This window comes from Tinamus guttatus, unplaced genomic scaffold, assembly GCF_059628265.1.
Source record: "Tinamus guttatus ecotype Peru unplaced genomic scaffold, ASM5962826v1 Tinamus_guttatus_pri_ptg000150l, whole genome shotgun sequence".
Classification (NCBI taxonomy): domain Eukaryota; kingdom Metazoa; phylum Chordata; class Aves; order Tinamiformes; family Tinamidae; genus Tinamus; species Tinamus guttatus.
The window spans coordinates 3765187-3787174 of NW_028288684.1; the positions used below are offsets into that span (position 1 = coordinate 3765187).

General features: G+C 37.6%; 1 protein-coding gene across 3 annotated transcripts in view; it reads left to right on the forward strand.

Moving 5' to 3' along the window:
- DCLK1 (doublecortin like kinase 1) overlaps nt 1-21988 on the forward strand; it is a 221697-nt gene that overhangs the window by 157836 nt on the left and 41873 nt on the right. For 2 of the 3 annotated variants that reach the window (XM_088522248.1, XM_088522247.1), the window contains exons 5-6: nt 3949-4043; nt 20599-20683. In XM_088522248.1, the coding sequence (XP_088378374.1) occupies nt 3949-4043; nt 20599-20683 (180 nt within the window). Of the gene's footprint in view, nt 1-3948; nt 4044-8853; nt 10088-20598; nt 20684-21988 lie in introns of those variants that run through there. The other variant, XM_088522249.1, reaches the window with a different exon arrangement.

Sequence of the window (21988 nt, forward strand, 5' to 3'; positions counted from 1 at the left end):
GTTTTTATTGCAAAATAAAATGATACATTATGAAAATGATTTATTTGCTGGAATGTGGTCAAGGTCTTTTTATTTGCAACATTTTCACTAGTTTATAAGTGTCTTCATATGAAACCTATTTTCCATGGTGGTATCCAGCTTTAGTGTTCTGTTTTGTGTTTTTTTCTCTACGTTCATATGTGTGCCAGGTGCTGCAAAAACAAATAAAAAGACAGGTTCCTGTCCTGTTGTGCTTCCAGACTCAGCAAGAAATGACAGTAAGCAAAGGATTTCATAGCTAAGCATGTGCATACATGTGCTCAGTGCAGCCACAATATTTTTGTTATTGTTTTAGCTTTTTAATACATATTTCACCTGTGCAATTTTGAACAGATAAATCTTTTTCATGAGACTATGGTAGGGTATGGTGTGTTAAGCTGAACTCACCGATCCCTTCCATTTTATAAATAAAAAGTGACAAGGAGCCTCTTGCCTCACTCAGTAAAATGATTAAACGCAAGAGTGATTTACCAATTTCATATGTCTTTATCTACATTGGGATTCCCTGTAAGAACATGTGCTGCATCAGTCAGTGAGACATCCAGTACATCTGTACAAGAGTGCAGCTTCAAACCAGAATATATCCCACCAAGAAAGGAACATTTTAGGCAGTTTAGACTATTTTCTTGAACTTATCAGAAGCCTATAATTATTATATATTGAAGATTAAATACATTATTGACAAATATTTTTAGCCATGTTATTTGGTCATGAGCTGCATGGGGTCCTGGACATAACTGGAGTTCCAGAAGATGAACAGAGGCCAAAAGGAGGAGCCCTAGCATGGACTGGGGAATTACTAGAAATTACTGCTTCCTTCTTGGGATCTTCCAGAGTCCTGTTCAGGTTGATTCTAATGCTGACCTTGTACAGACTTTGGTCACCCAAGTTTGTTTAATGGTATTCTGGGATTAGCGTAGAATCCAACAAACTTTGTAGTCTGGGAGAATTTCAGTTTTGTTCTTCTAATCTCCAACACATCTTAATCCATTAGACACCAGGAGTTGGATTCATCTCACTTTAAAAGCGTACAGGATAGAACAGGAGGTGCAGTTCATCGATTCATTTTAGATAGTTGCTTGCAGGTGAAACAGCTCACACTCTGACAGAACCTATTGATTAATTAAAGTAAAGTCTAGAAAACAGGTTTAGAAGTAGGAGCCTACTTAATATATACTAAAGATCAGTAAAATGAATCCCATACCCAAATCCAAGTTCACATCTCTTTTTTTGTGCTAGAGCTTCCTAACAGAGCTCTCCATAGAAATTCCTTGTATACTCACAAATATCCTGGTATGAGCATTTAGGGACCTAAATTTAGATCATGTGTAAAAGGTGAGAAAACTCCGCTTAAATCTCTTGAAGGCTGTAAGCCATTAATTATGCTCTGATTTCACATGTTGCAGATGGCCAACATTAACATAACAGCTATAAGAACTGCCATTTAAAAAAACGATAATAGGAAGCGCCCCAGAACTTAATTTGACCACTCTGGGCTCCCTGATAGTGGCAAGTAATTTTTAGGGTTTGTATATGTACCTATATATTTCTTTTTAATCTTAGGTAGATACTTAGCAATCAGATGTGAGAAATACATGGACGTCGAGTACATCATTGCATGTAAGACCTAGTGGTCTCAAGTCTTTGTCTTTGGGACAAAATAATTGGAATAGTAATTCTAAGCAAAAAATTGTTTCAGATTATGAGGAAATAATCTCTCAGGAACAGTATCTGGTACTTTGTCTTATGAGGTTTACTAAAGTGTAGTTGTTATTTTAAAGTTTCTCATAGCTATAGACAATCTGCTTGGTTTAAAGAGAAGACCGCCCACTAGACTTATTAATGAACAGTGTAGAGTTTCAGCTTAAAGTGAATAACAGTATTTTAGTACTAGTTTTAAATGACACTGTATTTGTTTATAAGAAAACTTTTAAGACCATCCGAGACTCCTAACAGCTCTTTTTTAATATTCTCCTGTGCCCCTTTTCCTAAATGTTTTCAAAAGTATTGATAACCAGTTTGGGGTTACTCAGAGATTGCTGGTCACATCTTGGGCATCCTTATGAACTTCTGTGAATGTGTCCATAGGCATGTCCCTCAAACTTAGTGCGTTTGAATCAGTGCCCCTATGTACAAGCTGTTGTCCTCTGTACAAAGTGAATTTTGAGCTTAACTGAATGAAATGGCTTTATATAAAAGCAGCATATTTGAACACAATTGTTCCTATGAGAACTGTTTCTTCTTGTTCCTATGGTTATACAAAGATATCGAACCTTTACCTTAGACAGTGTCTCGCACAAAGTGATGGGAAGATCTAACCAGTAATAGCAGCAAATCACGGTTGAGTGACCGTTATTTTTCAGTCTAATGTGTTCTATTGATCTGTGTAGTATAGTAGGTACACATGTTTCTCTCTCATAATCTGTGGGCCCAATATCGTTAGCCAGTGAGAATAATGTGTTATGTAAAAAGTAAGAGAAAGCTATTAAAAATGCCCACTGTGTTTTCCAAAGATTTTAGTATTTGCCAGATTGCCACTCAGCCAAGGTTTTACAAGAGTTATTGTCATTTGGATTTTCAGATGAGTCATTTGTTATATTGCCCCCAAAGGCACCTCATTGTGATTCAGTGCACAGCGTCTAACATTGCTTCGGCTTTCGGGGCTCCGTGCAACGCGAGTGGGGGTTGCAGTTGCTCAGCACTCTGGAGCGGCAGCGTTATGCTTAATTGACACCTTTGATGTAGCCCTAAGACAGCACCTGCACCTCCCACTGCTGCTCCGAAGACGTCAGCCTTACGCAGAAACGGCTTCTGCTTATGAATCCTGCATCGCATTCAGCTCTCTCTGTGAACAGCCCTAGCTATCCTTAACTAATCCCACTGCTTCTCATTTTTGCTTCAGCTTGGCTTAGTGCAGAGCAGGAATTTTGCTGCTTGCCATTATCAGGTTAAACACTAAGATTTTGTCCATGTTAGAACTCATAGAAGGTAAGTCAAATGCCTCGTTGATAAGCTAGTATGTAAATATTCTCCTTAAATGCAGAATTTGGGAACCTAATTGTTGATTCTTTTTGTCCTGATGCTGACAGATACGGACTGTGATATGACAGTTGCTTGTTTAAAGAATATTTACATATATATGTGATACACGCTTTGTAGTATTTATTTCGGTGTTTTAGTGTGAACATTATGGATAGCCTCTTTTGTGATTACTTTGTAGTAGTATTCTGTCCTCTGCTGGTGTTGTTTTGTTTATTCAATGGATAATGTCACATGCATGCAAATGATGCTTCAAAAATGAAAAGCACTGACATATTTGAATTTGAGAAAGTGAGGGCTTGCTGTAACTCAGATCTGAGATGTTGCATCCACTTTATCTACATTTTGAAAGGTCTTTTGAGTGAAGTCTGAGGTGACGTTTGGGTCAGATTGTAATACAATAATCTCTTCAAGTGAGTGAGGGAGCAACAGCAAGCAGTCGATTTGTTCTTGCAAGTAATACAGCTTTTTATTTTTGTTAGTTCCACTTGAAGCAACTAAATGGAAGGAAGAGCTTTAAATACAGCAAATATCTGCTAAGGATAAGCACAAAGCACCTTGATCTTCATTACTTTGAAGTGTAGGAACAATACAGATTAACATATAGTAGTGTCCTCTGTCGTTGACTAAACAGTCTCTTCAGATTCTTTATTTTCTTAGACTCTCTGTAAAAATTGGCTTCATAAGATTACAACCTCTGAGGAAACAGTTCTTTTGTGAATGACCTTATTTAATGCTTAAAATATGAACAGAGCAAATGAATCTGCTAAAAAAAAGAGAGAGAGAGAGAGAGAGAGAGATGTTGATTTAATTATTTCCTTGCTTTTAATAATTGCGTGTATTTATTTTCTAAATTTGTTGTCCCCTTAGTGAATGGAACCCCTGGTAGCCAGCTTTCTACTCCCCGCTCTGGGAAGTCTCCAAGCCCATCTCCCACCAGCCCAGGAAGTCTACGGAAACAGAGGGTAAGGAAATAAGGAAACTGATTTCTGAGAGTGGCCGGGTAGGGTCTGACATAGCCTTTATCAGACAGCATTCTCCTCAGCAATTCCTTGTGTTTCGAACAGTAGATTGGAAGAGCTTGGATACAATCCTCATTGTGTTTGTTTGTACATTTTTTTTAAGTGGAATACAACTATTCTGTGTCCTTCAAAATGCTAAATATGCTGGGAATTGATTTATCTTTGAAGGGAAAAAAAAGGGGGAGGGAGATCCTCTTTTTTTCTAAAACAATTTTTTGTTTTGTTTGTTTTAGTTTCATTTTCCAAGCATCTCACAACTAGAAGAAAATGTTGTCCAAGTCTTTTTTTATTTTTTTTTCTTAATTTGCCCTAGGCATTATAACACTTGCAAAACCTACCGCAGCTTTGATTTTGAAACAAAGTGAAACAATGCTGTGTGGAATTTATCTGTGATACTATAGCCTTGTGTAGTAAAGATATTATCAGTGGCAAAGCAAGGGGACACCCTTCTGGTACCTTGCTGGACCAGAATTCTTAGTAGCTCTAAGTTTCCACTGTTATTCTATATAGATAATCTATAATGCACCTGGCCATCCAGAATGATGGTAATACCCCTTTTCCTGCTGTAACCATGTAATAGAATATTACTGGTCCCACCCAAAAGACTCTACATGCAGATGTAATTATTTTGAGCTATTCAGAAGCTGTGGGACACACATCTATTTATCTTCTCTTCTGATATTTTCTAAACTGTGATCAGTTGTTCTCAAAGAAAGCTTCCCTAAGGCAGTGCTCTATATCTCAGACTTCTGTTTACTAGTACAGTTGAAATACATGTTTGTTTGTTTTTTTTCCTGTCTGTTTAAGACATAATTTGTATCTCTCATAGCAAGAGATTATACACAGAATTGACAGTGCTTGACTTTAGCAGCAAGTGCATTCCTGATGCCCCAGATATCCATCCCAGGGATAGCTGGAAAGAGGCATGAGACCCTTCATGCCTGTACATTCTTCTCTCTTTCTCATGGATACCAGAAGGCAGAGGAATTGTGCATGTCCAAGTCTTATACCAAGCTGGGATTGGGCAGTGAGATTCTGTCGTGACTTGCTTGTACATTTGGAAGTTGACTTGGAAGTACTCTGTGGTCTTCCAGCATAGAGGTAGCCGCTGAGAGTCAGCTTGAAACCTCAGAATAGTCATTTTGTTCATTGTTTGATGCACAGTAAGTAAAGATGAAAGTTATAGTTGGGTAAGTTGGTAGTAAAATCTCCTTGACTGCAGTGTCCTGTTTGCTCTTATTCTCAAGACTCATGAATGAATCATTAATAAGTCATTGAAGAGTCTTCCTAATGAATTATACATTGATGATGTAACGGTGTCTATTAAGATGCATGATATCAGAATATAGTGGATTTTCGTTCGTTCTAAGGCTTCCTCTTTCCATTGGTAACCCTCCAAAGCTTCCTTTGTTGCTTCTAACCACTTAATGAATAAATGTTTTTCTGTTAACATTTGTGGATGGCTGAATGGGAACCATGTGGTCAACACCATTACACACAGGATGTGTTTGTCCATGAGATTTTCTAAATGTGAGGTGGAAGGCAAATAGGTCTCTTCTAACCTGGTTCCGTATATGGAATCACAACAGGATCACTAAAGCAGACTTATGGATGCAAAGGATTGTGTGATGGTCATATAATCACACTGCTAAGTGTTCAGAAGTTTTGAAATAAAATTACAGGAGAGAGAAAACATTGTATAAGAGTTGAATTTTCCTCTTGAGTATTCATATTAAATCCCATTGACCTCAGGGGAAATTTCGTGCTTGTCTGGAAGCAGAATCAAACCCTTAAACACAGGGTAGGATAGGCAACCACATTGTTAAAGATGATGACACCTTCTATTTTGAGACTTTATTGTAGACAAAATATATTTGTACGTATGAAAACAAAGGGTATATTTGTGTAAAATACCCTAAACCAATGTTACTTAGGTTGAAAAATCTGCTGCTCAGAATTTAAGGAATGGACACTTTACATTTGCCAGGAGAATTTAATTCAGGTCCTTTCATACTTACCTTGTGAAGTGAATGAGCACAACCATGTGACTGTGTTGTTAAGGGCCACAATGTGTATTCGTATGACTGAACTAGTTGTATGAACAACTATAAAACAGAGCTTACTAATCTTAATAATATTTTGTTTTACTTTAATGCCATCTTTGTACATAACCTTTTATTTACCCATTTCATATTTATTTATAGAAAAAGTTATTTTGTGCATCATATTGTCATAAACCACATTTGAACCCAGAGCATTTTGTATTGTCTTCAAACCCTTGAACTACAAGAATAACTAGGCAGCCACAGGAGATTTATTCCCTAGGAGGCTGTTGAGGTGTTGGAGAGAAGGGGAGACTAGTGTGACTGTAGCTCTTGTCCCCATCTTATTTGGGAGATGTTTCTGCCCATGCGCAAGAGAAGAGCATTGGCAGCTAGATCTGTGCCCTGCAGCTGGAGTTTATGGTTGGGATTCTGGCATGGTTTTACTTGGTGTCTGAGAGAACGAGCGCTCTAGAACTGAAATAAGTTGCTAGGTCCTGAGAATGCCAGCCCAAGCTCAGCTGTGTAGTTATTTCCCTGTTTGTCTCTTCGTTTGGATATAATTAGAGAGTGCCTCTCCTCTGTCATACCACGTGGTAAACAGGATGCCATTGGTATGTGCTGGGTCTGGAAGACTAGAATTGGATTGAGTATTGAATCAAGTGTTGAATCGAGCATAGCTTGATTCCCCTTGATGTAACTAGTAGATCAGCTCTTCAGCATCCTCGTTTGAGTGTTATGAGGGAGCTATGGGGATGGTGCTTGAAATGCTCAGGGATGCGGACAGACTGTCCACACTTTCCCTGAAAAACGAGAGTGAGAGGAAGTGATGGGTTTGAATTCAGTAGCACAAAAGTAAGGAACTTTCATAAATGGATGGATTTCTCCATGTCAGTAGTGAAGGCCTGTGAAAAATGTTAGAATTTTCTAAAGAAAAAAAAGTCCTTCTAATTATGAAATGTATTAGGCAACTTAAATATAGGGGATATATATTAATGATCTTAGGCAAAATTCAGCCTATACTTGAGACTCGAAAAGAGAAACTAATAGGTCAGTTTAATTTTATAGTTGTAATATAGGCACTTGAAAGTCATTTGATCATTTGGATATTTTGTCTTCCTAGTATTTAAACTTGCAGCCTTTGTACTATAATTGCATTTTCTTATAGTTATATTTTTAATATTATTTATTTGAAAAAAAAAGAAAATAAGCTTCTTTCAAAAAAGCATCAAGTACTTAAAAGGAATAGAGAATACAATCTTAAAATTTTGCACATAATTTTATTTTAGATCAATCATGTATATTTGAAAGTAAAATGGTGATTTATCCTTGCTAGCAAATCAGAAGATTTTTTGTACTGTATTTTAGAAATACCAAGTGTATGTCAGATTAATATGACTGTCGTTGTTTGTACACATGCCTATTAGAATTTTAGGTGCAGAATGAGGAGTCCAAGGAATTAAAATCACCTTTATAACATGCTTGCAAGTGAAACATAACCCTACATAGATTGCTTAGATGTTTGTAAATTTGAATTTTTAAAACATTAATTTTAAGCAGTTCTTGCTTGCACGCATAGATTTCAGGTATTTTTGTTTGTTTGTTTGCTCATTTTATCTCAGTTATCCTCCTGTGATTTTTAAAACAATGCACAAAACTCAAGAGCAAAAACCTAGACCAATGCTAAAGCTGTTTCCTTTAGCCTTTGCATTTTCATGTGCTCTCCTAATTTGGAGACCTCGCTGACTTTCGGTCTTGCATGTGTTCTTGGAGTACTTTGGAGAACTATGCTCTACGCTCTACGGAGCCCCAGAAACACTTTAAGAGCGTCCAAGGTGCTTTAAAGAGGAGTGCTGGGAGCGGGCCGGCTCCGTCGGCACCTCTCTAAAACAGCCTCTTGGCTTAATGCCCTTGCAAAGACAGCACTTGTTCCTCTGCCACTGCTCCTTGATGAACTTTCTCTTGGCTTCTTGGCTGTCCGTATCTCAGGGAAGGCTCCTGTGGGCTGAAGGCGGCAGCGCCGCCTCCTACAGCGCCAGGCCTGGTTGTCTCAGGCCCTCCATCCACTCTGGGTCTCTCCTTCTGCTGTCTTGAGCTGGTTGCTTGGCTACCATCAGGAACAGACAGAAACTAGGGCATTTTACATACTTTCCAGCAAAAAAAAAAGTATAAAATACATATCATTGTCAAGTAGTGCAGAATATATGTATACACTTAATGGCAGTATTCAGTGGCAGCCTCCTGGTTTGCTGGGTTCATACTGTATGACCAAGGGGCAGCAGGTTTTGCTTGCCTTACAATGATGAAAGGTAGGCATTTACTTTCCTACAGCTGTCTGTGAAACAAAAGGATATATGTTTTTTATTTTGATTAAAAAAATGAAAGGATTAAACTGATATTGCCAGACATTTGGAGACCCTCTGGAATAGCCAAATATTGTTTTAGTAGTGTTTAATAGGAAAGATTTAAAGAAGAAAATAATAGCTATTTAATTTTTTTATGTTCAAACTCTAGATGTATTTACTAGCCATGTGTTCATTGATTAAAAACTATTTATCTTATGAAATTAAGTTAAAAGTCTAAATGTATGCAACCTGTGTGTTTTCTGTTTAAAAGTGTCTTCTGGTCCACAGTAACCAAAGATTGTAAGACAGTTGCAGTGCAACAAATCAAACAAAATAAACAAATCTATACTGCACTTCATCTTACAGGACCTGTATCGCCCACTCTCTTCGGATGATTTGGATTCAGTAGGAGACTCAGTGTAAAAGAGAAAATGGAACAGTGTTTATGGTTTGTGATTTGGTGAAGGTTTAACATTTTAAAAGAGAATAGCTGCTAATTTACAGTAACAGTGAATCACACGAAAGAGTTTTGCATATTTAATATTTAAAACGTGGGGCCAAATTAATTCTAAAGTGTGGGGGCATTTTTGGCTTTACCACTGCTTTTAAAGGAAATAATTTGTAAAATGAGCCATTGAATATGTCCATCAAATAAAAAACAGCATTGTGCACATTTCAAGGGATGAGGTTGGATAAGGTGAATATAACGCACAGATCCATAGTGAGCACATTTATGAATAGCACTCTTTTTATCATCTGAAGTACTGATTATATGTTCTGTTTTTAACATAGGAATCTTTATTCATTTTGATATGAACTTTTAATGAATGCTTTGCTTTACCAATGAATGGGTAAAACTGCAGAAAAGAAAAACCTACCATATTAAACTGATTTTTACCATGCTGCCTGATCCCAGAACGCACATCTGGATCTCTCAGATCTCATTCTTTTCAGTGGCTAGTCTGTTTATCTAAACAAAAAGAAAAGGAAGAAATGCTGTGTCTGAACTAAAAGTGAATGCACTTATAGCAATGTTAAAGTTACCTTTCTTATTTTACAGTTTGGTGGCAAAAGGATTTTGCAGGCAAAAGGAATGTTTTACATTGCAAGAGTGGTTAATGCTGATCACTGTTGTGTTAGATAAGTAAATATGAAAAAAAAAAATCCTAACAGGAAATATGTGGGCCTGCTGGCTAGCAGCATACGCACAGTCTGACCCACATATGATGACACTCTTGGTGAAACACATTTGGCCTCAGAAGCTAATATTTTTTCACCAATATTAAGGACAGGAACTTTTTTTTGTTTGCTTTAATAAGACCTTTTATGCTGTTTCTAAATTAGTCATTTTAAAATGAAAGCATATAGAAATGGTGTAACTATGAGTCATCCTCCTATTGACCTAATTTCTCTGTTTCCATAATTTCTTAACGTGGTCATTTTGTACAGCATGAATATGCAAAACTCCTTTAGTGTTAAGTAGATCATGCATTATAACCAGTTGCTTAACAAATATCTACTTATTCTATTTGTTTTCTGCTGCTTTATTGTGCAAATTTTAGTCAACTGCTCTAATTTACATAATAGCAATATTTCCAGTTATACGTTGCAAATTGATTTAGTATTTATCTGTTGTATTTAAGAGCATAGTATACTGATCAACACACTTCTACCATCTTATACGTTTCCTTTCAGTATCTCAGAAACTAAAGATTTAAAAATTAGAAATCAGTTTGATTCTGACCTCCTTCAAAAATCTGTAGAGAAGATATTAGTAATGATTTAATATATGTTGAAAACAGGAAAATTTACTTAGTACGAAGAAAATATTTAGCTATTACTTGCTGACTTTTATGCAGAGAAATAATACACTTAAATTGATTTGTCCGTACTAAAATTCCACAACTAAAAATTGTTGGCTTGTCATACTATGGCTTCACTGTATTCCCTTTTTTTTTTATGGAGGGTATTTACAAAAATAAAAGGGCAGCAGAATACAAAACTTACCTTCTCTGTTTCCAATACTTGGTTCTAGTGTTACCTGAAGAAAAAGTCATTGATCTGGCAGGCTTGCTGAATCAGTTAGGTCATTCCATTTTAAAATGCGTGTTTGCCATTCCTGCTTCAAGATTTCAGATTTAAAGCTGTTTCCAGCAATATGAACAGTCCCCGCTCCCTCCCCCCAGTCAAAAGGCTGTCCTGTTCTACTGGAAGAGTTCACAGCTGTGAAATTACTTGCATATTTGCTTCTTATGAGAATATGTCTTTATAAAATATATAATTCAATCCCAAGAAATGCATATTAAGTAAAGGTGCACTGGGATGAGTTTCCAAAAATTCAGAGAACTCCTTTGCACAGAAAAAAAAAAAAAACTGACTTTTGGAGGATTGCTTTTGTCTATAAAAAAAGTAAATTTCAGGAACTTTGCTTTTCCTCCCCTCTTCTGTATAGACTACTGCTGCTTAAAGCAGTTTAGTCAGTACGTTTGCTCTGCCCCGAGAGGACAGCTTGCCAGCAAACATGAATTCCATGGCTTTGCTTAGCTGTGGAAAAGAAAAATGGACCTTATATCAGTAATTGTTATCATAGTGAGTTTTCCACCAAGACTGTTTCAAAGAATATGCTAGTTCATAACATTTAATCATTTCAACATACGACTTGTATTAAGGGGCTATTTGGGGGCAATATGTATCATTAATATTTCATTTAAGAAATGAAAGTCCCTTAGAGATTGAAAAGGTACACTGTTTATAGACTTTGAGATCCTTTTAGTGTGGAATGTAATTCCCATTATACGTGAGCAGAAATTATATGTTTCTTTTGAACAAGACCAGAAGGTTTCAGTTTATTGGGGAAACTGAAATTGTGTTTCTTGATACTGTAGTGCTGCTTGCAACAGCACAGGCTTTAGTTTGTTAGATTTCATCAACTTCATTAAATAACAGAATAGCTTAAAAAACCTTATAGTGTTTAAACCTCTTATAGTTCTCTGTATGCTGCATTATTTGTGCCTACTATAAGGTGATTATGGTGTAGCTAAAGAGCCTTATATAGATTGTGAATGCTTTGCTTCTCTTTGAGCTTTATGAATTCTTGTGATTATTTCCCTAATGCTTTATGCAACTTTCTATTATTTTTCTCTCTTTTCTTTTTCTTTTATGCAACAAACAGTTCACATGTGAAGCACAGAATGTATGTGTGCATATGTGTACATTTATACGCACATGCACACACACACGCACAGACAAATATGTATAGATGAATGGGTTTGAAATCCATGCACACCATGTCACATTTGTGACTTCTTTAAATGAATATATGGGGAAAATGTGATGTGGGAAGCTGTTCATGTGGTGGGGTTTGCCACAACTCTGCCAAAATGAATGGGACTGTGACAGTCTGTCCTTGCTGAGCAACTCCCCTGTGGGATTACATACAATTTTAAGAGATCTCTTGTACAAATGAGGGCTTAGTTCTGCTCCATTTCATGTTAGTGGCAAAACCATGATTGATTTCAAGGTGGGAAGGATAGGGCCTTATGCATGGAAGTTTACTTGTACTGACTGAAGATTAATGATAAGGTTAAAACAATGTTCTTTTAACATGTACCTCTTTGAGAAATGCACTGTTCTGTAGTGCAGTTATCAAGTCATCAACTCTTACGAAGATTTCCTGTAGGAACCTGTTGTAAAGTCTTTAACAGTCAGACTCTAATGTGAAAAATGCTTTTCAATTTGTAAAGTAATTCACAGACAACACATTATATTTAGTTATTTAGTTATTTGCCCCTTAAACCATTTTCATAGGGACCATATGGCTGCAAAATGAAAATTCAGTGGTATTTGTATAAATATGCACCTGTCATTGTGAATATGTATGTGTATCGTAAGAAAGGTTACACAGCCTTGAAGAGCACGTGAGTTGATATTGGTTTATTAAATAATAAAAATAATAATAATATTTGTTTTCACAGTTTCATGTTCCACACTATGACGTGAACTTTATGTAGTGCAGTATGTAACAGAAAATGTCCTCCAACTCTTTAAGTGTTAAAGTGAATCAACTACAATCTGTAATGAACACGGGTTTGCTGTTTTGTCAAAAAATAGTTGAAAATCGAACAAATATAAAATCTGTAAGGTGCTAAATTACCTCATCACTTGAAAATACCTAGGTTACTGTAATCTGTTCTTTTCCTTCTCTCCAGCTAAGAATAGGAGATTGTTTTTAACCTAATGTTAGCGTCCAGTTTATCTTTTAATGATGGGATGGTATCTTGTAATTTTGAGTGATCAGCTAAAAAAAAAAAAAAAGAATCCTACATCATGCAGCAGCTTTGCATGGAAATAAAAGTCTGTGAGAGGTTTCAAAAGTCTGAGAGGTTTCAAATGGGTGGGAGAGCTCCCAGGAAAACCCTCTGTTGAGAGAGCCGAGCTTTCGGAGCCAGACGGAGGCTCCGCTGAGCCAAGTGTGCGGTAGGAACACTTTTTGCCTGGCTTTTCCTGTTTTTTTTTTTTCCTTTTTGCCTCTTTCACCTTGCACCTGAATTTGCAGAATGGCCAAGTTCCCTGGACTCCCCGTTGAACGCACTGGATGTGTAGGTACATGTATAGTATATGCACAATCTATAGAGGGGTTGAAAACACATGTAATGCACACACCCGTATTTGTATGCATTTTAATGTCTGTATTTGTGCATGTTGATTATATTCAAATTTGCTTAAACTAATCCTCAGCAGTGAAGTATGAAGAAAAGATAATACTGTATTCAGTGTGTATTTGTTGTCTGATGTTATATGAGGTAATTAGTTTGTGGTTTGCCCTGCAATACAGTGTTTTGGGATTTAAACTCTAGTGAAAGAGGAGCTAACAATGTTTCTGCAAAGGCCTCATCATTTTGTTAATTGCACTATGATATTGTAAATATTGGCACACTTACAACATAAGTTAAAGATTTTACAAAGTTCTGCATACAATTATTTTTTTTAAACAAAAGTGCTTGGGTATTTGCTTTTTCAAATATACCTTTTTGTATTAATGTGATGCAGGAAACTAAAAAGAAAGCTGTTGATTTATCAACAACAACAACACCAACAAAAGTAAAAGTTTGAAAAATAAATGCCGATGAATGTTTTATTTCATATAATCAGCTGAAAAAAACACCTTCATTTCTGTGCCATTGTTTCATCATACTGTGTTGTACTTGTGTTTCATATTTGACCATGTCATCCCGGTGGCAGTTTGTTGTTTCGCTAGATTTAACATTGCCGTAGATTATTGTAAACAATGTAATAAATATATTTAAAAAATACACACTGTTTGGTGAGTTTATTTTGGAAATGTGATTAACAGACTTTAAAAAAAAAAACACTAATGGTTGGTATTGCATGTCCATTTTGGATCAGCATTGTCCATCTAAGAGTTCACATAGTGTAAGCAGATGGGATTCATGCATTCTGATGGGCTCCTTTAAATAGTAGATGCATTCGGTACCTTTTTAAGTAATAAATTCTGGGCTCTAGCGTAGATGTAAAAGGTCCTTGAAGGAAGTATTTTGTTTCTAATGGGTCCTTTAGAGCCAGTAAAGCCACCTGCCGTGAACTGGTTGTGGGTTTGTGTGCACATGACAGGGCACAGATTTGAAGTATGAAGTGAGGGGTCGGGATCATGCACCCAAAGCAACGTGCCAGCTCCCTGCTGACAGCCAGACCCCAGCCTGCTCAGTCGGCAGGGAAGTCTGCATGCAAAAAGCTAAGGGGACTCAAATGTACCTGCTGCCTTCTAAAATAAGTTTCCTTGAATTATCTGTTTGCTCTTTAAAAAAACATATCTCTTCCCTACTTCTGTTTGGTAGTTACAGTTTATGACACTCTGTCTCCTGCTGTCCTGCTGCTTTAGATCATGTTCAAACACTCTCTTGAAGTGGGGCTGATATAAATGCTGGTTTTGAAGCTCTCTTGCTAATATAAGGAACTAGGTCTGCCTGAAAAGACACGCAGACATGAAAGGAAAGAACGCTGTAGAAATGAGGAGAGGTAGAAGAAAACAACTGAAGTTTATATCTCAGTAACAGTTAAGAATATCAGGAAAGCTTTTAAAATTCACCTCAAACAGATTAAAAATTAAAGTGATGATTGTGCTGTATTCTTAATGAGATGGCAGGAACAGGAACCTCCTTTTATTGCCTTTCTATTTTCATTTTGTTGTTGAGTGGAAAATTTTAGTTTTGTATAACTTTAGCAAAGGGGAAAAAAAGAAACTTTGACATTTTCCTACTGCTTATGTAACTTTTTACATTAACCACAGTATGGATAGAGCTACAATAGGTCAACTTCCCAAATCGTGATAAATTTTTAGGACTGTCAATCTCTCCTCGAGGATGCCAAAGGTTGAGGAGGTTGGAGTCTGAGTTATAGCTCATCCTTGGAAGTAGCTATTAGGAGCTAGCAGGGGTTAGATTTGTTTACTGTTAAATTCTATATAGGAAAGTATTTTGGTCTTTCAGAATTCCCTTCTTGGACAAATCAACTGGGTATATGAGCAGTCAGGGCTGCAGCTTAATGAGAGGATCCTGACAAAGTGCTTCAGATATTGTAAATTTAGCTGCCCTCTGTCAGCTCCCTTTCCTTGCACACTCTCCTGTTTGCCCCACTGTCCCTCCAAAAAGGAAACCAGCACCCAGTTTTTGCTTGTCTTGTTAGCACTTAGCCCTTCTCCAAGCTGTGCAAACCCTGCATTGCATGCATAAAAGCATGCTGGTCCCCCACGTAGGGTCTCTTTTAAATGACGTGTCTTAAAAATGCAGCGTGGGATGTAGGACTGTGGACAAGTGGCAGGCTAGCACACATTTTCCAGATGAAGGCAGTTTATAAATAAATGTGGATCTTACATGTCACTGTAATGTAGTGTCTGAATTTGAAGAGAAAACTCTGCATCATTTATCTTTCTGTACATTGAATCCCATCGCCTTCCGTTCAGCACAAAGACTGAGGAGCTGATGCTTCTCTGTTAAGCATATTTTTGCCCATTTTGTACTGTTTACATGAAGAATTTTCTTCCCTCTCAACCGGCTGAGTCAAAAAGTCTAAGCATTTAAACAAAAACCAGGAACATTTTTCACAGGACAGTTGAGAGAGTTTCAGTTTAATCCTTTGTTTCTCTCCAAACTGAGTAATAAACTGTCTTCTAAAAGTTGCATCCAGATATGTTAATTTTACTGTTTTCAAACCAGCTGTCCTCTGCTTAACCTTTAAAAGCATTTCGTTTCCTGGACATACACCATTTTCTTGTATTGACTCACTTCTTTCATGCCACTATTATATGCTACAGGAATTTGGGAAGTCTTTCAAAGTCCTTCAAAGCTAATGCCTATACTGTACTGTTGTCTTTATTTTACTGTTAAAAACATGATAATCTTCAGGCTAAGGAATGGGTTATATCAGAAATTCATGACAGCTACCCTGCAAAGATTATTTATAGGCAGACTGAACACTTTAGACAGTGCAGGATGCAAACAAGTGACTGTGGTTGCTTAAGTGTTTTGTTTTATTTTTAATCCTATTTATCTTTGTTGAATTGAACATTATGCTACGCATTACCGATATATTCAGCTTTTTCTCTTTCCAGGCTTTTTGCATTCTGTGAAATTCTTAGGAATAAGTGAAATGTTAGGGAGCACATTCGAAGACTTTAAAAATCCCCCTGTGCTAGGGGCCTCATTCCTGAATTTACAGTTTGTTTACCAGTTTTGATCTTGGTTTCATTAGTAGCATTTCTAAAAGAGCAAAACTCTCCATGAGTTCCAGCTTAGCTTTACACCTGTGTACATTTCTGTTACTCACATTTCATCCAGATGCTTCCTTCACGCCATACAAAGGAATCTATTGTCGGGGGACTTTGGAGACTCCATATGCACTAACAAAGGTTTTGAGAGGATTGAAAAATATAATACAGTGTTTGGATTTCAAGATGCAAGAAGCTGAACCGCATTAACAAACTTCCTAGACATACTTGTTTGCTTTCATAACTGCTGATGTTGATAGCCTATAAAAGTTATTCCTGCTATTGAGTTGGAATGCGATTTTAAGATTAATTCAGGACGAAGGTGAGTATGTGAAGAGAGCAATTAAAATAATATTTGCTTTATTGACTTCTGTTTTTCATTGAATTTGAGGAATTTCCACTGAGGTGCAAACTATTTACAAAACAGTTGCTAAATAAATCTCCCTGTGAGACATGGATGAAACTCTATAGTGCTAATGTTTCTATTCACATCAGTAAGATGTGTGTTGTGTTGGCCATCTGTTATATAAACCTGAATAGGATCTGAAATCCTTACACCAAAGACCTCAATTTTTTTATGCTATAGCTTTTACAGAGGTGTGCCGTAAAAATGACCATGTGCTGGCAACCTGTGCAACTGGACCCCTTTAAATCTGGGCAAAAGTGATGACATTTCAAGCGCCTCAGCATCTCTTAAAATTAGAACAGCTAATTGCATTAAGGTCTGTGGGCTGAAGAGATTATATTCTTGCTCAGAGTTTGCGTTTTCCCCTGCTCTGTAATGTCCCTGATGGGGTCTGCAGCTGTGAGAGCCACCGTGTGCACACCAGACTGCCTGCCCATGGGCAAGCCACTGCAAGGAGCACCGCGAGCCACCAGGAGTCTTGGACCCGGAGGGCTGTGAGAGCAACGAGCTCGTTAAGGTCCAAATGGACTGAGCGTCCTTCTAGCTTAAGTAAAGATAAATGAATAAATGCCTGCGTGGTGTTCTGGAGGGCTGGAAAAAGAGGAAATTGCTCTATGCCAGGTTTGCCTAGTAACGTCTCTTTAATTGTAAAAGAAGGTGGTTTGTGCGTAGACGTTGCAATATATTCAAATGTCCTGTTCCTATTTTTTTTTTAAGTCTGCTATTTTAATACGAGGGGTTCAGCAAAGGTAATGAAAAATCTCTGTTTTCTTCGTATTTTTCAGTTCGGTAGATTTTAAAATCACAGTATGTATTTTTATCAGTTCCATCTTTAGCTCCTGCGTTTGTGCCATTGGCAAGCTCTACATCTGCCCCCACACTTGTACTCTGCACACAGCTCTTAGTAAAGGTGATGTGTTTTGTTTGCAGAGCTATGATATAATCTATACTAGTAATGCTTCACTTCAGTGCATCTTCAGCTCTGAGTACCATCTTAGTCTTCTATTTCTTATTTAGCGCTGCAAACTTGGTGTCAGTAAGAAAATAAATAGGGGCGCTTAAAAAATCTCATATTAGTGATGTGTTTTGTTTAAAATTTATATTGGCCACTTTTTTTTTTCAGTTTGGTTACTAAACATATCCTAAATACATATTTACATACAAGTACACATAAGACAAGTATTTAAGAGTGAGTTTATGTTTAAAAGAGTTATGTATATGGAGTGTTAAGACTGTTTGTGTTTAAAGTGAAACCCTGAAGTATTTTTCTGAAATGGGACCTAGAAGGATTCCAGGTTGGGAAGGACTAAGCACTCACAGACCTCATCAAAACCAGAGCTGAGGATCCTTGAGAAATCACGTTCCCAAATAGAAATTTGAGTCTCTCTCTCTAGACATCCATTTGGAGAAAATTTAGCCACCAAGTGTTAATTTTACTGTCTCTTCTTCTCCCACATGAGAACAATGAGGGAAGGACTCTGTGAAGAGTTCCTCAAAGTGCTAAGGAAAGCTGCAGTACTGTGTAGGCAACAGTGCTTGACCCAGCATCTGCCTGAGAGTGTCATCTTAGCATTTAAAATGCAAAACTGAATAGGGTAATTGTCTGGTAATCTCTTGAAAATCTAGTGCTTCCACTGAGATTTTTTTGTATTGCACCCTTTAAACGATGTAAAGTTTAATTCCTGATTGTACATATATCAAATATTAAACATACTTAAATTCCTTTAAGAAAATGTTGTATGATGCAAAAAAGAAGTAACAAATCAGATTCCCTCCCCCCCAAAAAAAAAGAAAAGCTGAAGCAGAAGTATGAGTAGAAAAAGCATGTTTTTCCATTTATTCTACAAGCAGGATTGTAGCGGAAATCTATCATTATAAGCTATATAAAAAGAGTGACTTTGAGAGTGACTTCTCCAGCTCTGAGAAATCATAGCATTTTCCTGTTACCTTGATCCTCATCTGCACATTTGCTTGACATGAGCCTAAGGTAAGTTTTTACTGAGATATCTAGTAGCGTTTAAACAGGAGTAACACCTAGAATGTCCTAACCATGAAACAAGGACAGGAATGTCTCAGCAAGCTGCATAAAATTAGTCAGTGCTCATTTCTGTCATTGAGAGGCAGCATACATGGCCCAAAACCTGATGAATTCAATTAGTTCTGGTCAAAACTAAGAAGCAATGCTTGGATGGATGCAAAAAGTGATCTGATGATGACTAAAAAAGACACAGAATCTCAGTAGACAGGGTACGTGCAAGCTCTCAGGATTATTAAATGAAAAACAATAGGCCAACTTCACCCTTAGTCTAAATCATCTAGCCTTAATCTGGGAAAAAATAAAACTTAGTCTATTCAAATGAGCTCAGTGTGATGGTCAGTTTCTGACTCTGCTGTCTGCATCCTTCCCATCTCCATGCTTTGCAAAACAATTGACCACTCTGTGATTAGTTGTTCTATTTAACATCTGTTTTCCAATGCACTGACAGATGAAATAATTTCAAAAAAAAACCTGTGTATTAAATGTATAAAGTGGATCGACAACCTGGTTGCTAGCATGTAGATACCTTGCAATCACAGGCCAGGAATGATCTGTAATGTTAGTTACACGCAGTAGAGCTTATAGCTTAGATTCAAGGAGGTAACTAAATACTGCAGCACTTTGTAATCTTTCAGTGTGAAAAATATGTGAACCCAAGAGAGGTGTTGTTTTAATTTTGGAAATACTGGAACAGGCTGCCCAGAGAGGTTGTGGAGTCTCCTTCTCTGGAGATCTTCCAAACCCTCTTGGACACAGTCCTGTGCCACGTGCTCTAGGTGACCCTGCGTGTGCGGGGGGGTTGGACTAGATGATCTCTAGAGGTCCCTTCCAACCTTAAGCATTCTATGACCTATGTTTCAACATGACCACTTGAGGAAATGCTCATTTTTTACTGTAATATTACAGGACAACTGTTACCTTTGTAGTTTCTCTCAGTTTCCATTGAAGATGGAAGATTTGTGAAGATATTTTCATAGAATTATTATACAGCACAGAGTAAAAGTTTTGGGTGAAACCCAGTCCATCATCTCATGTGTTTGTATAATTTCACCCTTCGGGATGTTTAAGGAAGAAGTCTTTCTAAAGTACATATCTAGATTTCTTATGTAAGTGATAGGCAGAGATGGATACTTTGAAAGACCTCCCTACTGCTACCCTGCCTGCTGTATATTTGGCATCTAAGTTAGGGGGCTAGAGTCTCCTTTTGGAGGCTACAAAGGTATATTCTTCTCGCTTAGACACTCAATTTGTAAGATTTAAAACTGACATACAGGCTCATGCCTCAAGTGGGCTGTATCCAATCACTTCCTTTGCTAAAAAAAAAGCAAACATTATTCACGCTGCATTTTATTCTTTCCATATATTTTCCTAACAAACTTGCTTTTCTAGAGCACAGCTGGGGAGGTTATCATCAGAGGGGAACCTGCAAAAGCGCGAAATTCAGGCCATAACAAACCAACTTCAGCCAGATTTTCTGCTTCTAGTTCCTATTAGGTTACTGATGCCCCCGAGAAAAGTTTCTTGCCAGTAGAGGGCATGCAGCTCCTCAGTTTTCCCTGCCAAAATGTGTATGGAATAGAGAGAAAGCACTGTTTTTTTTTTTTTCTTTTTTTTTTTTTCTTTTCTAGCGGAGTCTACATAAATATGTAGCTGCATATAATGAATGAGAGAATCTCTACATTAAAATGGGGTACCAGAAATATAACTTCAATGGAAAAATGGGACTCTTTCCAAACATCTCACGTGTCCATCCACAAAAGAAAATCCATACTTAATGCAGAGCTCGTTGAAGGCCCTCTGGGACGTCCATGCAGTAGGAAGCTGCTGGGGCTGTTTGTGCTCTGTAACAAGCCTCTCTTTTCATTTGTGTCTCTCCATTTCCAGAGCTCCCAGCACAGCGGCTCCTCCACCTCATTAGCATCCACCAAAGTTTGCAGCTCTATGGACGAAAATGACGGACCCGCGGAAGGTAACGTTGGGAGGCTGACATTTCAAAGCAGACAACGGTGATACAGCAGCTGTGTAGGAAATGAGTCATTCTTCCTGCCGGAGAAGGTGGGAGCGTGGCAGGCAGGATGACTCTCCGTTAGGAGCCTCGTCAGGCTCACTGAACCCCGGCACGTTCACTCTGGATCAGATCTGATCCTGCATCTGGGACATCCCTACGCAGAAATGGTTTTGTCACAGCATACCCTGGGTATTAGCTGTATAGTGACACAGTGCTGGCTGGATTATTGCGCTGTGTTTTTTGTCTCGCCGTACGTGATAGTAGAGAACACAGTGCTGTGCTGAGTCCTTACTCAGAAATGACTAGTCTCACCGCACAGCCAGGCTTCCAACGAGTTGGCTAAGGGATAGTGCCTGTTCACATGCACATATACGTAAGTGTGGATGTACGTTCTTGTCTGACAGTAACTCTTCATGCACCTATGAATTCCAGCAACCCCCAGCCTCCATATGTCGTAGCGTTCACTTTCAATACTAAGCCTCAGCAAAGGACAGATACAGACACAGTTAAAACGTGTTGTCTTGAAAAGTGTAAATTTAAGTTATATCTTTGTGAGGCACTCTTTATGCTAAAAACTTACATAGTTTGTATCAGCTGAAGTTTACAGTCAGCTTTTAGAGGCGTGTTAGGTATTTGTAACACATTATTTCAAATGCATTTAAAAATAATGGCACATGAATGAGCACTAAAACACATGAAGCTACAAACTTCTCTTATGCTTAGACACTGTGTAATGCGATTTTACCTAAACATCTGGTGCCCAGGTTGCATGCGAGGTAGTATTATTGAGAACATTTGTTTAAAAACTAAATATTTAATATTGGGGGAGGGGGAGAACTAGCACTTAGCACATGAGGAGTTTTATGGATGTCTCAGTTTACAGGATGTAATAAAATAAGTGCTTGAGTGTTGGGCTTCTTTGGTACATATATTTAATCATGCTGTGTCAAGGAGTTCCAGCCCGTTTTGGAGGCTGGTCTGCGCTTGTGCAGATCACAGAGGCCATTTTATAATTAAAAAAATACAATTTTGGTTTTGTCCTGAGGGCATATTGGAATGGGAACGGTAAACTATGTAACACTCAAATGGTGGTATGTTTGAGCCCCCAGAAGTCTTATTTTTCATTATTGTATCTGCGTGAAACCTGTTGAGTATATACAATGTCAGCAGCATGGTTTCATTGTACAGTAAGTGAGATACTGACTCTGAATGGTTTCCAGGCTCCTAAACCATAGACTTAAAATGCATGTTATGTGCAACATCTGT